This window comes from Protopterus annectens, chromosome 6.part1 (genome assembly GCF_019279795.1).
Source record: "Protopterus annectens isolate FY-2018-M chromosome 6.part1, PAN1.0, whole genome shotgun sequence".
Taxonomy (NCBI): Eukaryota; Metazoa; Chordata; order Ceratodontiformes; family Protopteridae; genus Protopterus; species Protopterus annectens.
In genome coordinates this window covers 31,652,484-31,671,792 of record NC_056738.1, presented here as the reverse complement: position 1 = coordinate 31,671,792, position 19,309 = coordinate 31,652,484, and the positions used below count along the sequence as shown (strand labels likewise).

Below are 19,309 nucleotides of genomic sequence, written 5' to 3'. Positions count from 1 at the left end.
TTGCAGTCCAGGTTACCCTCCCACCATCCCCCTTTGCCTTGCTGGGACTTATCTGTACTTCTCTATTCTATACAACCTATGTGGTGTTTTTGCTTGTAGATGAAGGAAAACATGTTTTTTTGGTTATGCATACTTATTGGCATAAGTGAGCCTACCATTATAGGGGCACCTGACATCTGGGGCAAGAAAAACTGAAAATGGCATCGGCTGCATCTTTTATACCCCAGGAGCACTGACGTCAGGGAGGAGGCCGACGCCGGACCTAGACTTTGGCACTCAGGCCGACTGCGGGTAGCCTGCCAGCAGGATAACCCAATTGTAATGACTGCAACACTGAATACACTCGAACATCTACATTTATGGTAGGTGCACAACTGTACTTTCCTCAGAGGGGCCAAAAATGTAAGACCACCCAGGAGAGCCCCAACTCCAGCCTGAGACCTTAACTTTGTATTGGAGAAACTCACTCTTCCTCCTTTCGAGCCAACTGCTAGTGCAGATTTAAAATTCCTTTCTTGGAAAACAGCCTTTCTTTTAGCAATCACTTCAGCAAGAAGGGTATCTGAATTACAGGCCCTTATGGCTGTGGAGCCTTTCATCGTCTTTCATGCGGACTGGGTGTCCCCAGAACCAATCCCTCCTTCATGCCCAAGGTGATATCCAGTGTGGCTCTCAATCAGTCCATTAATTTGCCAACCTTCTTTTCCCAATCCACAGAACAAAGGGGAACGGATACTCCACTCCTTAGATGTACACAGACAACTTAGATTTTACTTGGACAGGACTAAATCTCAAAGGAAATCTGAACAACTGCTGGTGGCATTTGCTGCAGTGGCAGAGGGGAAGGCTATCTCAAAGCAAACAATTTCTAAATGGATAGGCCATTGCATTCATTTCTGCTACAAACACCATGGAAAACCTATCCCACACTGAATCAGACCCCATTCAACCAGGGCTGCATCTGCCTCTACAGCCTTTCTCAGAGGTGTTCCTACCAGGGACATCCTAGAAGCTGCTACCTGGAGTTCTGTACATACCTTCACCAAGCATTACCATTTGCCAATTTTCTCTAAGTCCAGAGCTGGCTTTGCCACTGCAGTCTTGCAGGGTCTTTTAGCTGGTCCTAATGCTATTTAACTTCTTTCTCCCATCCTTAGCTTTGGGAATCTACCCAAATGTGATGACTGCAACAGTGAAACATGAATAACATAGTACAGTTGTGTACACTTACCATAAATGTAGATGTTCGAGTGCATTAACTGTTGCAGTCCTGGTTACCCTCCCTCCAGCCCCCTAATTTCCTTGGCTATACCTCTACTATTCTTTACTATGCTTAAAAGCTTTTTTGGTGTATTTGCTTTTTTATTGGAGGTATATCCTTGTATATTTGTGTACATATGTTTTATTACTTCCCATTAAGGGGGCACCTGACATCTGGGGCAAGAAAAACTGATGTAATGGTGTTGGCTGCATGTTTTATACCCCTGACGTCACGGAAGAAGAGACAGCAACCGACGCAGGACCCAAGACTTTTTAACCAGGCCGACTGAGGGCTACTGCAAGCAGATAACCCAAATGTGATGACTGCAACAGTGAATATACTCGAACATCTACATTTATGGTAAGTGTACACCACTGTACTTTCTCCAGTCTTTGACCCAACCCCCCCTTCGAACCCGCAGCGAATTGTGACATCCAAGTTCTTGTCATGGAAATCTCTCTTCTTGGTGGCCATCACATCAGCCAGACGAGTTTCAGAGTTGCAGGCATTGTGCACCAAAAGATCCTACCTGATTTTTCATAAGGACAGAGTATCACTCTGGACGAACCCATCCTTTCTCCCCAAAGTTTTTTCCGAGTTTTCCATCAATCAAGTCTATTGATCTTCAAGTTTTTTCCCTAAATTTTGTAATAAAGGAGAATACTGGTGCAGAGGTAATGTTGTTGCCTCACAGCAAGAGGTTCTTCTGTTCGATTCTCGGCTTGGGTTGGGAGTGCCTTCTTTGTGGAGTCTGCATGTCCTCCCTGCGGTTGAGTGGGCGTTCGAAAGACATGCGTTGAATGGGCGTGCCTTCATTGAAGGTTGGGTGTCGGGCTGGCAACTCGACACCATAAAAATCAACTGCCAATCATTAGCGGACCGGAGTTCCGGTGTGGTGACCCCTAACCGGGAAAAGCCGAAAGACAAACAACAACAACACTACCGACATTCCTTGGATGTACACAGGCAATTACGATTCTATTTGGACAGGACCAAGACGATACGTAGGACTGACCAACTGTTTATTTCCTTCTCTGGACCTAGAATGAGAAACTCAGTTTCCAAGGTCACTTTATCGAAATGGCTAAGAGACTGCATCCATTTCATTTATTCAGTCGCAAAAGAACCTATGCCACAGGGTATTAAAGTTCATTTCTTCAGATCTATGGCAACTTCTGTAGCCTTCCATTCTAGGGCTTCTATGGATGACATTTGTGCAGCAGCCACTTGAACTAAACCCCACACTTTTATCAATCATTACAAATTGGACGTGGTCTCCAGAGGGAGAACTGCCTTCGACTCAATGGTTCTCAGGAACGTTCTTCCATAAGGGCCACCCAAGGATGATAAGGTAGCTGGGGACTCTGTCCCATCGGTGATGAATAAAAAGAAGATTAATAACATCAGATAAAAAAGTTATGTCTTGCCATAATGTTCCATCTGTGTTGTTCATCTTCTTTCATTCATCACTTCCCACCCTCTTCCCCCGCCAAACGCTCCTTGCGGATTCTTTGGGTCCTAGTGGTGTCTTAGGGTATTTGCGCAGAAATGGCCTCTGCTTTACTTTCATAACATGGGCAAACTTGATCTGAGTTAACAGGGAAGAAGGGCATTATGAGTAAAATCTTAGCTCGAGAGTTTTTGGCTGCCACGAGCTTGGTAATAGGCCGACTCTTTTCTGAGGGCTCAGAACCGAACCCATCGGTGATGAATGAAAGAAGATGAACAACACAGATGGAACATTATGGTAAGACACATACCACTTCTTGACTATTTTTGTACATTGGCTTATAATGAAAAGCTGTGATTAAAAGACCCTCTTGAAGCTACTAAGCAATCTATAATTTATATAGTTCACTACCTTTTCTTTGGAACACATTTACTTGAAGTGTATTTGATGTTTTAATATTGAGTTGCACAAAAGTTTAGTGCAGTATGGTATATAAAATCCGAGTTGTATTATTTTTTGGGGGGAGATTGAGCTTTATGAAGACAAATTACAGGATCTAAAGTTCCTCACAAACACCGTTTTTTGATAAGGACATGTTGAAATATTTTGTTACGTATTTTCCTCTTCTGTGTTTGACATTTTAGAGGAGAAAGTAGCTTGTATTCTGCCTGATATGATTAAGGTGTACAACCAGTTCAGTATCTGATGATTGCTAATGTGGTGTCCATATGCGAGTTGTGGCATTAAATTGTTTATACTAATTAAACATTTTTCAGGCTCTAGTCGTATGCTGTGGAATTTTCACATGCTGCTGCTGCTGTTTCTGCTGTGGAAAGTGCAGACATCCAGAAGATAGTGAACATTACCAGTATGTAGATCCTGAAGACTTAGAAGCTCAGATACGAGCAGAACAAAATTCAGGTATGTAGCTTAAAGGCGCACCCTGGCTTTCTTATTCAGTCTGGTGGTTAAAACTGAGCGGCTGTGATTTTGATCACCCCAATGTGTTTTTTTTTTGTTTTTTTTAGCAGTTGCTTTATGACTTGAGAAAAACTTGATACCTAAAACTCAGCAGCATGTAGCTTCACATTTAGTATGTATTTGACTGATATTACAGCATTTGCAGCACATTTCATAAGTTAAGGTATGCTGCATGGGTGTAGCCTTAAGAACACACCAGTATTCATATTTTAAACACAACATTTCTGCTTTGCAAGTATATACTTCTGAATATGTATGTAAAATTAAGTAAATTAAAAATGTAACAAAGGGAAAAAATTATGCACTGAAATATCACAGGGTTTCTGAAATGTAGCTTGGAGATAAGTAGGTATAATTTTTGATGTCATTCACTAGACTGATTTTCAATGTATGAAGAGACAATATTAAAAAATATACGCAATGTTTGCTGTACTGAACGATATGTTGTATGTGTTCACTCTCATTTTATTGTGGCAGTAAATGTTGAGGACTATGTCTGAACATCAGAGGAAAGCAGTTGTTTTTCAAGGAATCTTTATTTTGTTTGAAAATTTTGGAGCTATGTAAAAACAGAATATTTTTCAGTACTTTAATAAACCAGTTATAAGCTAGTCTGTGAAACTTGGCAGTATGGTGACATGAAGCCTACCATTTGTCAGCACCTGTCACTCAAAGCTCATAATGTATTCACTTGAAGGTCACCAGTTTCTTCTAATGGCATTTAGATTCAGACATTAGTGATAAGGTGAGTGCTGCGTTTTTATCACTTTCTGCCCGTTTTCAGAGTTCTGTGATCGTGAACTTTGGTCATCACTTTACACCTGTATTAAACATTACAAATTGCTGGTCTAAAGCATGAGGAGGGTTTGCCATAGAAATTGTTCAGTGTATCCTGTGTGGTCATCCCCCTTCTTTCTGATCCCTTTTACGGTCACCTTCATTTTTTGATTTATTGCCAAAGACCTGTGTTATGTTGTCTTTGCAGTTTGAGCTGAATGAAATTGTTCATTATTGCAGAGTGAGTGTTGAGGTGATTCCCAGTTTATTGGGTTTCATCTGGAGAGAGGGAGGTTTCCTTGGCAGAAAGTCAATTGTAAATGCTTAGTTTCCGAAGATCTTGAGATGAGTGGTCAAGCGTGGGTAGCTCAGAAATGACTTTAATTCAGAGGTTTCATAAGTGTGTTCCATTCTCCAAGGTTGTGTTATCCTAAACTGAGAATACTTTAGTCATGGAAGGTGCGGAGGGGCTGCAAGAGGGACTTGCTCCTTCAGTAATTTTTCTTTTTTTTGTCTCTTTTTTTCTTTACTGTTTGGTCAGCTCTTGAACATTCATGTATGACTTTTTGACCTGTCAGTACATGGTTAACTGTCTGTCATCAAAGAAGCACATACATTGTAGAGGAAATATTGAAGATGAAAAACACTGTAGTCTATGTGAGATTAAGGATGAAAACTAGAAGTATAATTACTGAAGGATGAAAACTAGAAGTATAATTACTGAAGGATGAAAACTAGAAGTATAATTACTGAAGGCTGAAAACTACAAGTATAATTACTGAAGGCTGAAAACTACAAGTATAATTACTGAAGGCTGAAAACTACAAGTATAATTACTGAAGGAAGAAAACTACAAGTATAATTACTGAAGGATGAAAACTACAAGTATAATTACTGAAGGAAGAAAACTACAAGTATAATTACTGAAGGAAGAAAACTACAAGTATAATTACTGAAGGAAGAAAACTACAAGTATAATTACTGAAGGAAGAAAACTACAAGTATAATTACTGAAGGAAGAAAACTACAAGTATAATTACTGAAGGAAGAAAACTACAAGTATAATTACTGAAGGATGAAAACTAGAAGTTTAATTACTGAAGGCTGAAACAGCTTGGAAATGTTACTTGTTCTAGGTAGTGGAACACCTGCTTAGCAGAAATTAGAATGAGCTTGTTTAGTTTATTCCAGAGTTTAACATAGTGTTAAGGAACCCTGAAATATTGAGTCCGTTTTTACTTGTGGAATCTCTGTTGGTTTTCCTCTGTCTGATGCTAGTCGCAGTATGTTTGCATGGGGCAACTCCAGAGGGGAAAAAGTTTAATGATTTTGAAATTGTGTTTTTATATATATATATATATATATATATGTATGTGTGTGTTTTATATATAGTGGGGAGCTTTGAGCAGCCTATCTGTCCCTGGAGGAGTGATCTCAGCACAAGATTCTTGTAGTTTATTGGCCGTTTTGGGCTAATTTCTAGCTCTTTCAAGTCCCCTGTATAAAAACCCGCTTTGGCGCGGTTTTTCGCTTGTTCCAACTCAGCAACAGCTCCTCGTGGTCCTGCAGAGTGGTCAGAGAGACGAAAAATAGTGACTGCTACCAGAGTTTAGTATATTTTACTGCTATTACCTGTGCAACCGTCTATTCTCGCTGAAAAGCGAGTTTAATCTGCTCTTTTGCCTGTTTTAAGCTTGTTTTTGCAAATTTCATACCTGCACTTTTAAAGCTTGTCTTTTGTTTGAATTTATCTGATGAGGCTGCTCACTCAAGTGCGCTAGCCTGTGTTAAGTATTTACTGTGCATTTTCTGCTGTTTGTCTTGTAAAAAAAAAAAAAAAAAAATCCTTGTTTCCCGCCTTTCCTGACCTAGAATAGTCCCTAATAGGTTCATAGGTTCATACTAGGCTATCTGCCCTAGGGCATTTATAAGCCTAGTCAGAGTGTGCTTTGCTTTCGCCACCCATTTTAAATTAATTTTGCTTTGCCCTTTTTCGAGGTTAGTATACTGTGCCTCTGTCTAACAGTGACACAGAAGTGATACCCGGGGTAAACCTACGATCTCCCATCCACTCATCAAGATTCCTCTTGAAGAGAGTCAATGAGGGACTCTGCCTAACCTGGACTGGGATTTTATTCCAGAGTGAAGGGAGCCTCTGGGTTATAAATCTGTCCCTCCAGCATGTCCTATTTATTTCAGTGCTGAGGTTCAAGTCTCTCAAGCGCGTAGCTTGATGGGATTTGGATTTTCTGAGTTGCAGCATGTCCATTAATTCTGGGTTGGACATGGCTTTATACCTCGGGCACAGATCGCCTCTGAGTAGGCAGTATGCCACTGAGTAGAGCTGGAGTTTCTTTAACCGGGCAGCATATGACATCTGTTTGAGCCCTTTGATCCTCTTGGTGAGATACTTTTGGGGTCTTTCCAGTTGCTGCAGGTGTCTGGTAAGGTACATCCCAAAAGGGGCATTGTACTCAATTATGGGCCTGATGAGGGATGAGTAAAGAGGCACGATGACCTCCCCTGATCTAGATGTGAATCCCTTCATGATTAGGTGGGCTATATAAAATGTTTTTCTAACCACTTTGGCCACGTGGTTGTCAAATGAGAGATTGCTATCAACTTGGGTCCCCAGGTCCCTAATTACTTCTTCCGTACTTAATGGATTACCACCTATGTGGTAATTTGTGGGCACTTTGTTTTTGCCAAAGGGGATGACTATACACTTTTTGGCGTTTAGCTTGAGGCCATGGCTGTGGCACCAGTTGTCTTTCTATAAGGCCCTTTTGGAGGATGCTTGTGTCGGCTGGAGAGTCAATTATGGCTCCCAGTTTGCAGTCATCTGCGAACTTGGTCAGCCACAGTCCTTCCCTGTTGGCCTGTACCTCCGAGAAATATATACCGAACAAGAGAGGTCCTAGGACTGAGCCTTGTGGGACGCCACTTGTAACTGGTTTGGAGTCTGACATGGCTCCAGCAATTCTAACCATGTGGGTTCTGTCCTTGAGCCAGTTTGCAACCCATCTAGTGACATAGGGATTTAAGCTGGTGAGCTTATCTATAATGCCCGAGTGGGTATTGTATTGAAGGCTTTTACGAGGTCCAGGTAGGCTGTGTGGACCACCTTCCCTCGTCAATGTCCTTGGTGACTGTTTCAAAGAAATCAACCAGGTTTAAGAGGCAGGATCTGCCCTTAACAAAGCCGAACTGGGTAGGATCCAGTGTCTGTAGGTCCCCAATATCTTTATTTTTGAGGTCCATGATGATCCTTTCCATAGCTTTGCAGACCAAGCTAGTCAGGCTTGTGGGGCGATAGTTTCCAGGATCCGTTGAGGCACCACCTTTGTGGAGAGGGACCACTGTTGCTGTATGCCACTCTTTGGGTACATATCCTGTAGTAAGGCTGAGATTGAACAGTAGTTTTATGTTTGGGTTTAGCTCTTCTTGGAGTTCATGTAGCGCAGCCTGGGACACCGTCTGGTCCCATTGATGCTGTGTTTTTGCTTTGGAGAGGGCGGCTCTTACCTGAGCATCTGAGATGTCAGGGGGGCAGCACTCTGCTGGGATAGATATTTGCCCTTTTGGTGGGGAGGGGCGGGGGAGTTTGCACTGAACCTGTCAGCTAGGATGTTGGCAATGTCTGTGGGTTCGGTGTTTTTTTTTTGTCATTTTGGACTAATTCTGAGCATATCTGGGAATTCCCACCCAGGTTCCTAACATAACTAAAGAAAGCCTTGTGATTATCCCTAGTGTCCTGTGCAATTTTTCTCTCGAAGCTGGCCTTACACGATTTTATGAGTGCCCATAGTTTTTTGCTAATACTGATCAGAGATGCCTTCCCTTTTTGGGATTTTGCTCTATCATGTGGTAGCTTCCTCCTTCTATTGTATAGTTTGTTTATGGCTGGGGTCCACCAGACAGGACGTCTGCCTTTGGAGGATTGGGTCTTGGTTTTATTTGGGATTGCATGATCCATGCATTCCTGAAGGTTTTCATAGAATGCGTTTATAAAGGATTCTGCGGTCTTGGCCATATTTTCCACAGGCCCGGGGGCTTTGAAGGATTCCACCTCGGTTTTGAGGAGTGTGGAATTTGCTTTAGAAGTTTTTCACTTTGGTTTTCTGGGCAGGGGGTGGGGTCGGGATGTGAATATCCAGTGAGATAAGTTTATGGTCTAATCTTACCAGTGAGGGATACACTTCTGGTCTGGAGCATAGAGTCCCCATGTTGGTGATGATCAGGTCCAGTATGTTTTCTCCTCTTGTGGGAGTGGTAACAAGTTGTTCCATAGCATTTGAGTTTATAAATTCTAGGAACCTTTGGGCTAGGATGTTGGAGCTAGAGTAATGCTCCCAGTCTATGTTTGGGTAGTTGAAGTCGCCCAATATAATGGTGTTTGGAGAGACCTTCTTATTTTCCAGTGTTCTCAGGAAGGCAGTGGGGTTCCTGGGTTTGGGAGGTGGTCTGTAGCAGGCTATAAACTGGAAGGCAGTTTTACCCACTGTTAATTGCACATGGATAGTCTCTGATGCTTCATGCTGTGCCACCAACGTGGAGGTGTGGGTATCTTTGACAAATATTGATACTCCCCCTCCTTTTGTGGTTCGGTCCAAGTTTTGGGGCCGAAAAGCATGGTATGAGGTATAACCTGGTAGTGCTGGGGTGCTCTCGGAAGCCTTGAACCACGTTTCTGTTACTGCACAGATATCGATGTTCTCCATGCTAAGGAGAGTTTCGAGTGTGTGCATCTTGAGGTTTAGACTTCTGGCGTTGAGTAGCATTACTCTTAGTTTCTTATCCGTTATGATACCTATGGAGGTGGGTTTGTCTTTTGAGCCTTGCCTAAAAAAGGCACTATGGGGGTAGTAAGAGCCTTTGCCAATATCTGAAAGCCCAGGGGTGACAGGTGCAAGCCGTCCCTAACGAAGCATCGTGGCTTGTCGAGCATGTCATCCCAGGCTGACAGGCATTGGATCCCCTTTGAATGACACCAATACTTAAGCCAATTGTTGAAATTGATCATCTTGTCTTCATATTGTGGCATCATTCTTGGTGAGGTAAGATGCTACTCAAGGTCAGGGTCATACCGGCCTGGGCTACATGCTCAGAGAGCTCCTCTGTCTCTTCATGTAGTCCAGGGAGGTACGTCTCAGGTCATTCACACCAGCATGGACAATGACTGAGTCATATTTGTACTTGCCTTGGAGTGACCTGAGTGCTTGTGTTATGTGGCGGATCCTAGCGCCCGACAGGCAGCTCACCGTGACCTTCTTGACACATAACAAGCACTCAGATCACTCCAAAGCAAGTACAAATATGACGCAGTCATTGTCCATGCTGGTGTGAATGACCTGAGATTCCTCTGGACTACATGAAAAGAGACATAGAGGAGCTCTCTGATCATGTAGCCCAGGCAGGTATGACCCTGACCTTGAGTAGCATCTTACCCTCACCAAGAATGATGCCACAGTATAAAGAAAAAAATTATCAATTTTAACAATTGGCTAAAGTTCTGGTGTCATTCAAAGGGGATCCAGTGTCTGTCAGCCTGTGATGACATGCTTGACAAGCCATGTTGCTTCACTCGGGATGGCTTGCACCTGTCACCTCTGGGCTTTCAGATACTGGCAAAGGCTCTTGCCACCCCCATAGTGCCTTTTTTAGGCAAGGCTCAAAAGACAAACCCACCTCCATAGACAGCACAAGGAAAAATAAACTAAGGGTAATGCTACTCAACGCCAGAAGTCTAAACCTGAAAATGCAAGCACTCAAAGCTCTCCTCAGTATGGAGAATAGCGATGTCTGTGCAGTAACAGAGACCTGGTTCAAGGCTCCTGAGAGCACCTCAGCACTACCAGGTTATACCTCATACCATGCGTTTCGGCCCCAAAACTCGGACCGAACCACAAAGGGAGGGGGAGTATCCATATTCATCAAGGATACCCACACCTCCAGGTTAGTGGCACTGCACGAAGCATCGGAGACCATCCATGTGCAACTAACAGTGGGCAAAACTGCCTTTCAGTTTGTAGCCTGCTACAGACCACCATCCCAAACTCGGGAACCTCACTCGGCTTTCCTGAGAACACTGGAGAATATGAAGGTCTCTCCAAACACCTTTATATTAGGTGACTTCAACTACCCAAACATAGACTGGGAGCACTACTCAAGCCCCAACACCCTACCCAAAGGTTCCTAGAATTTATAAACTCAAATGCTATGGAACAACTAGTCACCACTCCCACAAGAGGGGAAAACATACTGGACCTGATCATCACAAACATGGGGACTCTATGCTCCACACCAGAGGTATACCCCTCATTGGTAAGATCGGACCATAAATTAATCTCCCTGGACATCCACATCCCAACCCCACCACCAGCTCAGAAAACCACAGTGAAAAACTTCTCAAAAGCTAATTTCACACTTCTCAAAATCGAGGTGAAATCATTCAAAGCCCCCGGGCCAGTGGAAACTACGGCCCAAACTGCAGAATCCTTTATAAACGCATTCTATGGACACCTTCAGGAATGCATGGATCATGCAATCCCAAATAAAACCAAGACCCAATCCTCCGAAGGCAGGCGTCCTATCTGGTGGACCGCAGCCATATATAAGCTGTACAACAAAAGGAGGAAGCTACTACAGGATAGAGCAAAATCCCTAAAAAGGAAGGCATCACTGATCAGTACTTGCAAAAAGCTACAGTTCCTCATAAAATCATCCAAGGCCAGCTTCGAGAGAAAAATTGCACAGGACACTAAAGATAATCATAAGGCCTTCTTTAGTTATGTTAGAAACCTGGGTGGCAACTCACAGATATGTTCGGAGTTGGTCCAAAATGACGAAAAATACACTGAACCCACAGACATTGCCAACATCCTGGCGGACAGGTTCAGTGCAAGCCCCCCCTCCCAAAAGAGCAAATATCTATCCCAGCAGAGAGTTGTCTTCCTGGCATCTCAGATACTCAGGTGAGAGCTGCCCTCTCCAAAGCAAAAAACACAGCATCAATGGGACCGGACGGTGTCCCGGGCTGCGTCCTACATGAGCTCCAAGAAGAGCTAGAACCTCATATAAAGTTACTGTTCAGTCTCAGCCTTACTACAGGATATGTACCCAAGGAATGGCGTACAGCAACAGTGGTCCCACTCCACAAAGGTGGTGCCTCATCGGACCCTGGAAACTATCGCCCCATAAGCCTGACTAGCCTGGTCTGCAAAGCTATGGAGCGGATGATCATGGAACTCATAAACAAAGACATTGGGGAACTACAGATGCTAGATCCTACCCAATTCGGCTTTGTTAAGGGCAGATCCTGCCTCTTGAACCTGGTCGACTTCTTCGAAACAGTCACCAAGGCCATAGATGAAGATAAGGTAGTCCACACAGCCTACCTGGACCTCGCAAAAGCCTTCGACACCATACCCCACTCAGGCATCATAAATAAGCTCTCCAGTTTAAATATCAACCCCTATGTCATAAGATGGGTTGCAAACTGGCTCAAGGATAGAACCCACATGGTCAGAATTGCGGAAGCCATGTCAGACTCTAAACTAGTTACAAGTGGAGTCCCACAGGGCTCAGTCCTGGGACCGCTCCTGTTCGGTATATATTTTTCTGAGGTACAGGCCAACACGGGAGGACTATGGCTGACCAAGTTTGCGGATGACTGCAAACTGGGTGCCATAATAGACTCTCCAGCTGACACAAACATCCTCCAAAAGGGTCTCACAGAGATGGATAACTGGTGCCAAAGCCATGGCCTAAAGCTAAACGCCAAGAAGTGTATAGTGATCCCCTTTAGGAAAAACAAAGTGCCCATAAATTACCACATAGGCGGTAATCCATTAAGTACAGAGGAAGTAATTAGGGACCTAGGGTTCCAAGTTGATAGTAATCTCTCCTTTGACCTTCTATATATAGCCCACCTTCTCATGAAAGGATTCACATCTAGATCAAAGGAGGGTCATTGTGCCCCTTTACTCATCACTCATCTGGCCCATAATTGAATACAATGCCCCATTTGGGATGTACCTTACCCGACACCTGCAGCAACTTGAAAGACCCCAAAAGTACCTCACCAAGAGGATCAAGGGACTCAAACAGATGACCTATGCTGCTCGGTTAAAGAAACTCCAGCTCTACTCATTTGCATACCGCCTACTTAGAGACGATCTGTGCCTGACGTATAAAGCGATTTCCAACACAGAATTAATGGACATGATCCACCTCAAAAAATCCAAATCCACTAGAGCTACACGCTCAAGGGACTTGAACCTCAACAGCGAAATTAATAGGACATGCTGGAGAGACAGATTCATAACCCAGAGGCTCCCAGCACTCTGGAATAGAATCCCAGTCCATATCAGGCAGAGCCCATCACTGACTCTCTTCAAGAGGAATCTTGACAAGTGGATGGGAGATCGTAGGTTTACCCCAGGGATCACTTCTGTGTCACTACTAGACAGAGGCTCAGTAAACTAACCTAAAAAAGGGCCCAGTTAAACTCATTTTAAAGGGTGGCGAAAGCCAAACACACTCTGGCTAGGCTGATAAATGCCCTAGGGCATATAGCCTAGTATCAACCTATGAACATATATATATATATATATATATATATATATATATATATATATATGGTTCCACTTCATATCATCGAAGTTCAAAGCATCGAGACCAAATAGTCGAATCTCATATCATTAAAAACTACAAAGCAACTAGAAAAAAACCATCCCAGACACTGTTTACTACATTTATGCAGGGGGGCAAGCCCCACACCCCCGTAATTAAATATACCAACTCCAAGGTCGCACTACAGTGGGGTTAGGAAATTACCTTTTTCCCCCACTGTAGTGCAACCTTGGAGTTGGTATATTTATTTACGGGGGGTGTGTGTATATATTTTATATATATATATATATATATATATATATATATATATATATATCTATATATATATATATATATATATATATATATATATATATATATATATAGGTCTACTTTCTTTGACCGAAATACCATTATTTCGAACAAAGAAAGTATGACATTACTTTCATGAAAGTGCCAGCGAAAGTGCACTTTTACAAATTCCGGTTTAACAAACCAGCAATCTAAGTAAAACAGAGCACTACAGTGGAGACAAGAGAATATACCTGTTCCCCCACTGCAGTGCGATCTCGGAGTTAGTATATTTAATGTAGTGGGGGTCAAAACGGAGTTTAAATTGTTATTTTTGTATTTTAATTGCCAGTTTGCTGAACTGGAATTCGCGAAAGTGCACGTTCATTGAAGTGCACTTTTGTGAAAGTAAGGTCATACTTTGTTGGAAATATTGGTATGGTATATGCAATTGATCCCATAAGGGCATACCAGTGTTTCAGCTTCATGGTTTCTGATTACACATGACTTTTTAACTTTTAAGTCTTTATGGACACATTCAGGCCAGTGAAGCCAAACCCCACACTGGTATGTCCTTCAGGGGTCATTTGCATATGTCACATTGGTCTCCACTGCAGGAGGTTTAAGGTGTTACATAATAAAGACTCTAGTGTGGCTGGGTCTTTCTTGCAGTTTTTACTGAATGGTTTTTGTCTGACATTTTTACCATTTGTTTATATGTAGATATATATCGAGCCACCCAGCTGTGTGGAAATTGCTGTAGATGATTGTCAGTGTTGAGTGACATCCCAACCCCATGTGCAAAAATTAGGGAAAAGGGGGCGATGGATGGATGGCATATACACATGTATATGTGTAGGTGTACATATACAGATGTGTTTGTGCATGTTATAAGCACATGCACAGAAACAGTGGTGTGTGTGTGTGTGTGTGTGTGTGTGTGTGTGTGTGTGTGTGTGTGTGTGTGTGTGTGTGTGTGTATGTATGTATGTACTTGTACATATATTTGTGCGTGCCTTTGTGTGTGTATATTACAAAGACTTAAAAAGTAAAAAAAAAAAAGTCATAAGACATTCAGTAGCCATGCATCTGATATACTTGATATCTTAAGGGGTCTTTTGCATATATCCCATGGGCTTTCACTACAGGAGATTTAGGGTATCACACAGTGAAAACTTAAGCTTCTCTGGGTTTTTCTTGCAGTTTTTACTGAATGGTTTGTGTGCCCTTTTACACATTTACATATATATGTGTATATGTATGTGTCTGTGTTATATATACCCATCTATCTGTGGGACGTAATGTACTTTCCCATCAAGCTGGAGTGTAAAAGTATCAATAGGTTGGTTCATAGGTGTTTAAAAGTATCAATACGTTCATAGGTGTATACTAGGCAAATAACCACTGGGGCCTTTTAAGCTAAGCCAATGCAACCTAAGTTTCTGACATGTTGTAGTACCCTTAATAAGCATAAGCAGGGACTTAAGAGATGCAACATTTACAAGCAGGGGCCTGGGAGATGAACTATTTACAGACTGCCTGTGCCCATTAGCGACATATGTGCTAAACTGGGATGTATTTCCTGTTCCCCATCCAGTTGTCCAAGTTGCACTTGAATTGGGTTAGGGAGGAACTCTGCTTCACATGGATTGGGAGCTTGTTTCAGGGAAGGGGTAGTCTCTGGGATACTTTCTGTCTGTTCAGCATGTCCTTTTAATATCACAGGCAAGGTTTACGTCTTTAGAACTGGTAATTCTGGTGCTATTTGTTTTGTGGATATGCAGGAGGTCCATTAGGGTGGGGTCTCGTCGTGCCTTGTATGCCATGTGTGGATTTCCCCTTAACAGCCTGTAGGAGACAGAATATAGAGCTTTGAGGTGGTCTACTTAGAACATGTTACTTAGCACCCTGTATTCTTTTAGCGAGGAACCTGTTTGGACATTCCAGTTGTTGGATGTGCCTGGTTATGAAATTACCATAGGGGGCATTGTACTCAGTGATAGGTCTAATGAATGCCAAATACAGTAAAACAATGATCTCCTTGGACCTAGATGCCATACCTTTGTAAGTTGCACAATGTAGAATGATTTCTCACTACTGTAGACACATGATGGTGAAAGACTCGAATATTGTCTGTGCATGTCCCCAAGTCCCTGACTGCTGGGTTGACTGTTAGGGTTCTGTTGTCCGTATGATGGTTACCAGGGGTGATTCACATCCTGAAGGATACCGTTCTGTATTTCTTGGCATTTAGTTTTAGTCCATGGTTCTGTCATAAGTGATTTCTCTGCGTCAGCCCTTCCTGGAGAACATTAGTGCTGGTGGGGAGTCTGTCTGCTCCCAATTTGAAATAGTCTGAAATTTTGGTCAGCAAGAGGCCCTTGATGTTGGCTTTGACTCCAGAGAAGTAGATGCTAAAAAGGAGCAGCCCAGGAAAAATTCCTGAGGGACTCCAGTTGTGACTGACCTCTCTGTAGAGGTGGACTCCCAATTCTAATTTCCTGGGTCTTGTCTGTGAGCCAGTTGGCGGTGACATAAGGGTTTTTACCTACCCTTGAGTTTCTTAACAATGCTGTAGTGGGGTATTGTCAAATTATGAATCATTTTGCCTTTCCTTTATCCACTGTTGAAACATAGAGGTCTGTAGTATCCAGGGTCTGTAGATGTCCAGTCTTTGTGCAGAGCAATGACTATATTACTGAGGGATGAAGTCTGTTTGGAGGTATTGATTCCAGAGGGCTTGACAGGTGATATATTATGCTGTCTAGAAGGCAGTTTGGTATATTGTCTGGGCCCATTGATGTAATATTCTTGGCCTCAGAGAGAGCATTGAGGACCTGTTCTCTAGTGATAGTAGGGGGAGTAATATTTGATGGTATTTCTTGTAAGGAGGCTAATGGAGAGAGAAGAGGGGTAAAGTTAGAGCTGAATTTGTCTGCCAATAGGTTTGCTATATCTTCTGGCTCAGTATAGCTGGCTCCATTAATGGTGAGCTGTACACACAATTATGTATTGCCTTTCAGGTTGCGGACATAGCTGAAGAATGCCTTATGGTTGTCCTTTGTATGGGAGACCAAATTTACTTCAAATTTTGCTTTAGTGGACTTTTATTTATCCTCTGATTTGTGCATTTAGTTTGAAAGTACTTTTATCATGCTGATTTTGCATTCTTTTGTTGTGGACCCACCAGGGTGACTTGTTTTTTGAGTTTGTTCTGTACTTATTCCAGGTGAATACAGCTGCCTCTATGCAACTATTAATTTATTTGTATAGGGTTTCTGTGAACCGTTCCGTGTAGGCAACAGTGTTCTCGAGGTTTAGGGAGGCTTGAAATTTTGCCAAGTTTTCACTTAATAGTGGGGAATTAGCCTTATAGTGTTCCTGAACATGCCAAGGTTAGCTAGTGTTCTGGGTTTTATTTTTACTTCAAGGGAGACTGATTTGTGGTCTTAGCTTACCAGAGGGGACATTATTACTAGGGGATGTGAAGCACTTTCCTATATTAGTGAGGACCAGATCTAGTATGTTTGTAGCCCAGCCCCAGTCAGTGTATTGACAGTCTGATCAAGGAAATGTTGTGTTTGTAATGTCTAACAATCTCTGTGCCTGCTCTTTTGATATCGTATATGATTTCAAGTTAATACTGGGGTAGTTAAAGTTGCTCATGAATGTAGTATTGGATTGGATGGTGAGTGTTTCCAGTAAGCTTAAATACGTGTTATAGGTTTCCTGGGTCATAGAGGGGGCTTATAGCTTGCAAGGAAGTGGTATGTAATTTTACCTGTGGTGATTTGAAGCTGGAGAACTCAAGGGCATCATCCTTTTTGACCAGCCTTGGGGTATGCTTATTTTTTATTCCAAAATACAAAAGAGGCACACCATAATGATTCTTCAGGTTTTAATGAAAAATTAAAACATCCAACATCCAACGAACAGCTGTAGAAAAAAGTGAGCGCTTTCACGTTTTAACAAACGCTTCTTCAGACTTAAAATACATCTACAATAATGCGTACTTATATACTCACAATTAATTGAATAATTGAAACAATTAAAATAATTCAAAATACACCACAGTCATCCCTATTTAAAGGTATATTGCTACGTTAATAGCGTATATATTATTTTATACTTTATCTTATAACTGTGTATGTAATACTCATATGCAAAGTATATCTATTAAAATTAGACATTTAAAAATGATGACTAATAAATAACAATAATAATATAATAAGAACATATTTATAATAAATAACTTCAAGGCAAACTAAAAATTGTTATCCCACATTTAACTCTGTCACATAAAGCAAAATTAAATTCAGCACTTCAGTGCTATAGCAGGATAGAAGAATCAATATGCATGTATATATATCCATCTATTTATATTAAAAGCACATGTATAAAGATATATAACATACATAAACTAAATAGACTTACTATAAAACATAGATATTAGTGTCTATAAGGTTTCCCTTTTAGAAAAGGTTTAAGTGTTATTTTATCATTAAGGCCGTGACCTCTGTGTGTTTGTAGCCTTAATATCCATTTATTTTCCTTCTCTTCAGTTAGGTTTTTTATGTCACCTAGTCTATCTGTCTTATTAACCAACTCAAGCACTTGAAAAATGAATTTATGCTTGGATCCCAGATTCAATACATGTCTGGCTAAAGCATTTCTATCATCCTCTCTATTAATGGCATATATATGCTCCATGATTCTCTCTTGTAACGTTCTATTGGTTTTTCCTACATAGAATGATTTACATAATAGACACTTTGCCAAATATATCAGGTCTCTGGATCTACAGTCAGCATATCTATCAAACTTAAAGTTATTACCATTATCAGGATGTATACAACTATTTTCCTTTGCTATATAACTACATTGATTACAATGTCTACATGAGAACGTACCTTTCCTTTGTGTTAAAGGAGCTGCCTTTGTGTTATTTTCATAACAGAGTAACCTCTTAAGGGATTTCATGTTCTTATATGTGATATCAGGCCTATCACTTATAATATCTTTCAGCCTGTCATCTACCAATAACATTCCCCAATTGTTAGTTAAAATATTTCTAATGGTATTATTTCTATTGGTAAAATGTATCACTATTCTATTCTTAGCTGTTCCTATCTTAGTTCTTTTTGTCCTATTACCATCTCCACTGGTTCTATGTAGGAATGGTCTACCCCTACCCTCTCTTTCCAGGGAATTGTCTTGAAAAACTTTATCCAATACCTGTTTGTCATATCCTCTGTTTAAAAATTATTCTCTTAAAGTCTCACATTGTTCTTGATGTCGTATATCATCTGTTACTAACCTAGAGACCCTTAGTGTCTGACCTTTAACTATGTTAGAATAAAGGTGCCTGGGGTGCATACTGTTGTAGTGCAATAAGTTATTTTTCCAACAAGGTTTTCTAAATAGATCTGTATTAACTGTGTTCTTATCTTTACTAATGAGAACATCCAAAAATTCTATCCTATCAAATGATTTGGAGCATTCAAATTTCAAGAAATCAGTGGTTCCATTTATATAAATTAGAAACAGATCCAATTCTTCAAGTGTGCCACCCCACAAGAGAAACACATCATCCACAAAATGTTTGTACAGCATGATATTTTCTCTAAAAAGTGCATTTCCTAAAACATAAGTTGTTTCCCAGTATGACATTATACAAGGTTTGCATACGAATTAGCACAAGGTGTGCCCATCGCTACACCCTTTTGCTGTAAATAATACTTATTATCATATAAAAAAACATTATTCTCAAGTACTAATTCTAGAATAAGCATCCATTGTATGACCTGATCGTTGGGTATGTTATTCTCCAGTAGTAACAACCTCACATACTCTATCCCTACCTGATTAGGTATAGATGTAAAAAGGGAAACCACATCTAAAGTAACCAGTAAATCACTGGTATAATCACTATAGGA

The 19,309-nt window shown here is 41.3% G+C and overlaps 1 protein-coding gene across 2 annotated transcripts in view; it reads left to right on the top strand.

Annotated features, from left to right (window-relative positions):
• DNAJC5G (DnaJ heat shock protein family (Hsp40) member C5 gamma) overlaps positions 1–19,309 on the top strand; it is a 564,813-nt gene that overhangs the window by 310,705 nt on the left and 234,799 nt on the right. For both annotated transcript variants that reach the window (XM_044075463.1, XM_044075465.1), the window contains exon 4: positions 3,488–3,632. In XM_044075463.1, coding sequence (XP_043931398.1) covers positions 3,488–3,632 — 145 coding nt within the window. The remainder of the gene's footprint in view (positions 1–3,487; positions 3,633–19,309) is intronic.